The sequence below is a fragment of the Chrysochloris asiatica genome, unplaced genomic scaffold (genome assembly GCF_000296735.1).
Source record: "Chrysochloris asiatica unplaced genomic scaffold, ChrAsi1.0 scaffold00368, whole genome shotgun sequence".
Classification (NCBI taxonomy): Eukaryota; Metazoa; Chordata; class Mammalia; order Afrosoricida; family Chrysochloridae; genus Chrysochloris; species Chrysochloris asiatica.
Window position 1 is genome coordinate 1,436,230 of NW_006408886.1, and position 5,277 is coordinate 1,441,506.

Here is a 5,277-nt window from a genome sequence, read left to right on the forward strand (position 1 = left end):
CTCTTTTTTTTCCCCCCTTTTCTATCTTCTTCTGGTTGAGCTCTGATCATCCAGTCATTGAAACCAGGTCAAGTGGGTATTATCTGCAAGTGTGGGTGTTCTTGTGCATATGCCTTCTCTTTTTATCAACTGCACACTTCACTCTCCACATTGTAGGGCTTAGCTCGCCATTTCATTGCTGTTTTTTCCTCACTTCTCCTTATCAGTGACGAGCGTGGTCACCAATCAGAGCGTGTATTCCCATTGAGTCTTAGTCTTGGAAGGGGGTTTGCACTGAGGGGACCTGACCACTTGCCTTGATGTCTCCTGGGCAAGCAACTTGCTTGTGCTTGTAGTAGCAGTTGGTCTGCCTATATTGTTTTGTGTTTTTCCTGTAGGTCTTTCAAGAAGTATCTTCTGTTCCTCTAGCCGCTCCAGGCTGGTCTGCTCATCCTTTCAAGTGTTCATTTCCCATCTCTGGAGTTCTGGATGTGGTTCAGGCTTCTACCTATAGTCTTATGTATTGCAGGGGTATCCACTGGGCACGTTGTAGCCCCATTCTAGGTATTCCAATCAGTTATAGGCAGAAGATGGACTTACAAGCCTACTATGGTGATGTTTCTGACTATTCCTTTCTCTCCCCATCCAGTGTCTATTTTATATTATAATGCAAGGAAAACCAAGATTCAAAAGACAGCCAAGCATCTTAACATTATTCCCCCCTTTTCCCCCATTCCAACCATGTCTCAATCTCTGTAACCCAGAGCCCTGCAGTTCCAAAGTTGTGCATACATAATTCTTACCTCTGTCCCACTTAGCCCATTCAAACGTGTTTAATCCCCATACCCTTTTTTGCTTCCATGGTTTCTGCTTAGAAATCAGAACTTAATATTATTGGCTCCCCTTTGTAGGTAACTTTTCGTTTCTCCTGAACTGCTCTCAGGATTCTTTCCTTGTGTTGATTTTCAAGAGACTGATTATCTCTTGGTGATTTTCTTTTGGGGTCTATTCTGTTGGGGTTTCATTTGGCTTCTTCAATGCTGACCTTTTTGTTTTTTTCATGAGGTTATGGAAATTTTCAGCTTTTCAACTATCTTTTCTGTGCTTTTCTTTATCTCTTCCTATACTGGAAATTCAATCACCTATAAGATTTTCTTCTTCATGCTGTCCCACATGATTCTTTGTCTTTCTTCAGATTTTTCCTTCTTTTTTGCTGATTGTTCTTCTAGCTTACTAGTATTGAGAAATTTATCTTCATGCTAACTAATTTGGACTTCCATTGATTTAAATCTATTCCTTTGCCCGTTCAATATAATGTCCATTTCTGAAATATTATTGATCTCCTGGATTTCTATTTGCAGGTTTTGTATTATCCCTATTCCTTTATCTGTTTTGCTTGTTCCTGTAGTGTTTTCCTGAATTCTTCCTTGTTTTCCTTCATCTTTTTGTCAATCCTTTAGAGTTACCTAAATATCATTCTCTTGAATTCTTTTTCAAGTAGTTCCCATGCCTTGTTTCCCCTTAAAAACATTTTCTGACTCTGACTCTTGGTCACTTGTTTGAGTCAATCTTTCTTGTTTCTTCATGTAAACAGAAATTGTTTGCTGCTTCCGAGACATTGTGGTGTTATTGTATCTGTTTTAAGTTGATGATTGAATGTTGTTGTATTCTTAGGCACTCACCAACTGTCTCCAAGTCAATGTGATTAGGGAATGAGATCATGAACCATTCTCTGTTTGCTGTTCGTGCAGCTCAGTTTAGGATGAGTTTAGCTGATGTTGGTTATTGTCATTGATCATGTGTATAGCAGCTAGTATTGGCTCTACCTATTGGTATTGGTAATAGCTACGGGGTATTACCCAGTATGTAGGACTGTAAATGGTATAGTTTTGTCTGGGCTGTTTGGACACAGTTGCTGTTTTCTGTCAGGTGGGACAAGAAGTAAAAACACAGACACAAGACAGAATGAAAACAAATGAACAAGCAAACAGCAGTGAAAAATGAAAATAGGAAAAAAAATTTAATTTAAAAAAAAACAGACAACAGCTAGAAAAAGAATACAAAAGCAAAAAGGAGGGAAAAGAAAAATTTTAAACTTAAAAAAATGAAAAATAACTAGACATAATAAGGGTGAGGAATGAGTAAAAGGAGAAGATACCAGAGAGTAATAAATAAAAACAAAGAGAAAGGAAAAAAGCATTTGTGGTTGGGAAAGACAAGTAGGAAAAAAGAAGACAAAATGAATGTGAAGATCGAAAGGATAGAAAGTAAAGAGAGAAAGATGAGGAAGTACGAATAAACACAAAAACAGTGAAAGGGAAAAAAACAGGCAGGTGCCAGTCCCAGAGAGGATAAAAGTCTGAAGTTTCCTGCTTAGGACCTCATGTCATGGGTGGCCAAGGGATGAGATGGTAATACACTCAACCCTACATGTAGTTCCTGTAGGGTTAGGTATTGTCTGCTCAGGGCCCCTAATCGTAAAATAGTTCATTTAGTCACTAATACAGGTGGGAGATCAGGGTGAGTCTAGGGTGAGATCCTGCTATTCCAGGCCTGGCCAGAACAAGCTCTGCAAGTCTGGAGCAGGTCACACCTGATTCCAAGTGACAGGGTTGGTGCTGCTAGTCCCCTATTCCCTTTGTTCCCTCTCTGACCACCAGGAGAGCAGCAGCTTCCCTGGGAGTGTACACAGATAGGGGCTGACACACATCTGGTCACCAACGTAATGTAGGGTACAAGAAAAATTTTTATACCTTTCTGTCCACAAGCAGTATGGTTCCTGGTGTGATGCTGTAGGATCAGCACTGGACTTTGAACCACAAGATCAGCTGTTCAAACCTACCAGCTATTCAGAAACATTATACAGGGTCACTATGAGTCAGAACTGACTTAATGGCACTTAATAACAGCAACAACAAGCAGTATGTTTCTGCACCACCTACAACCCTCTGGCCTTCAAAGCCACACACAAAAGTTTAAGATGGCAATGCCACACCTGGCTGACCGGCACAGATCACCAGTCTCCTTTCTTTCCCTTCCACTCCCCTGTCACTCCCCATATCTGTTCAGCTGCTTCTTCTAGTGAGGGATAGTCCAGGGCTGGCCAAATCCAGCTCTACAGATTCAGAGCAGGGCACACCCTAACAATGTGTATGCAAATAGCTCCCCTCCTTTAATAGGGCTCACAACTGCCCCACTGGCAGTCACAAGCTTCTTTGAGCGTCTACACAGTGGGGACTGGCCTTGCCTCTGCTCACCAGGGGTGTGTGGGGAACAAGAAAAATAATCACACCTTTATCTTCGCAAGCTGCTGGTATGTTTTGGCAGTGCCAATGTTTTCTTGTGTCTTTTTTTTGTCAGGTAGCAGCATCAGTCTGTCTCCTTTTTTTGCCACGTCTGTTCAGCTTTCCCTTCTAGTAAACATTCAGTCCACTTCTCTATCCCTTCATCTGAAGTTTAGAGTTCCAGGACTATCATCTGCATCTGTTTCATTTGGTTTTCCTTATATTGGTTGTAAAGGGTCTGTATAGGCTTACTGCCTAATCTGCCATCTTGTCACCTCCCTTCTAAAATAGTTTTTTTTTTTTAAATCAATTAAAGAGGATTATTTTGGAATGACATTAAAATACTGTTTCCTATCTAGAATGTCTCTGTAAAGCATTCCATTTAGTAATCTAAATTCATTGACAGAATGAGGCATGGTGAGCTAAGTGTTAATAAATAAAACCCAGAAAAACTAAACCCACTGCCATCAAGTTGACTCCAACTCATAATGCTCCTACATAAGGTTTCCCAGACTGTAAATCTTTACGGGAGCAGACAGCCACCACCAGGGCTCCTGAAGTAATATTAGTTGTTGGTGTTGTAAGGTACCATCAAGTTGGTCCTAACTCTTAGCGACCCTATTCACAGCAGAACGAAACACTGCCTGATCCTGGGCCAACCTCACTAGGAAGATTATAATTCCTTATTTTAAGAAGCAGAAACCATCAGTACTTACTTATTAAAGTCAGAGATCCATGAAGTAGCTCATTGGAGTGGGATGGAGTCATGGAAAGACTAAGAAGTAACGAGTGGAAGTAACGAGTGAATGATTTGTACAGAGAAGGTTGGTGGGAACTCCAGCCCCACTCAGTAGGAAGGTGTTCTGCATCCAAGGAACCAGCAGTATAATAAAGCTGCATTTACTTTTCCATAATTTTCTGAACATGAGTTTGACTTCAAGCAGTAAATCTAGGGAGAAAGGAAAGAAAGGACGGAGGGAAGAAGGGCAGATAGAGCCACTTCTACAGTTTCTCAACTTTGTAAAAACCAAACATGAATGAAGCAGGGTCAAAACGTGTGTGTCATACTGACTGGGGGAAAAAAGAACTCAACCTTGGCCTCCCTTCTGTTCCAGGTCGCCAGATCCCTCCCTTAGATCCCCATGAAAATGGAAACAGTGGAACCATCAAGGTCGGGAAGCAGACTACGCAAGCCAGCCGGCGGTGCTGTTGACCCGGACCCTTGCCTGAAGACACTTGAAAAATCCAGACCCCTCTCGTGCATTGCCTGGAGCCCTCCATTTTCAGTGGTCTGGCACCCTGGCATCCCACTCAAGAAGAGAGAGCATGCTGGCTTTGCCTCCTGGAAGGTGGCAGGGAATGGGGCAGAAAATCTTCCTGAAAAAGAATTTTAGAAATCTCTTGGGGAAACAAACCACCACATTGTTGCAAAATGACCTTTCATGTATTAAATGCACCAGGCAGGGAATGATGTCACCTAGTTAAAATACATTGAGTTTTTTATTAAGAAGTTTAAAAAAAAAAAAAAAATCCTTTAATTTGTCCTAAAGTCTTTCTGGTATAATCTGTGTGTGAGATTTCAGTGTGGTGCTCCATTCTAATTCCCTAGCAAAGTTTTGTAACTTCTTAAAGCTTTTGCCTGTGTTCCTTAGTCAGCTGTCACTAAAAGACAAATTTAATTTAGAAGGTAAGTTTTCAGCTGACTTTAGAACTAAACTTTTATACCACTTTTTGGAAATAAATCAGAGAAGTGTAATTGGATCACCCCATAAACTTCAGATTTGACCACTTTAAGTGGAGAAAGATGTATGAGGAGGGCTTCAAAAAGTTTGTGGGAAAATTCCATTGAAAGATAATGGAATTTTTTGAAGCCATGAACATCTTGAAGCCATCTCATATGAGTAACTATTGTCTGTTGCTTGAACTTTTAATTTATTAGCATTTTCTAAGTTTAGTCACATACAAACATACCAAATCTGACTAAAATATTGCATATAATTTTGGGTTAGGGAGG

The 5,277-nt window shown here is 40.7% G+C and overlaps 1 protein-coding gene across 1 annotated transcript in view; it reads left to right on the forward strand.

Annotated features, from left to right (window-relative positions):
- Positions 1-4,476, forward strand: part of RAB31 (RAB31, member RAS oncogene family) — a gene marked incomplete at its 5' end in the record, with an annotated part of 257,384 nt that extends 252,908 nt beyond the window's left edge. The window contains one exon of the mRNA XM_006876234.1: positions 4,379-4,476. Within this exon, the coding sequence (XP_006876296.1) occupies positions 4,379-4,476 (98 nt within the window). The remainder of the gene's footprint in view (positions 1-4,378) is intronic.
- Positions 4,477-5,277: the final 801 nt, after the last annotated feature.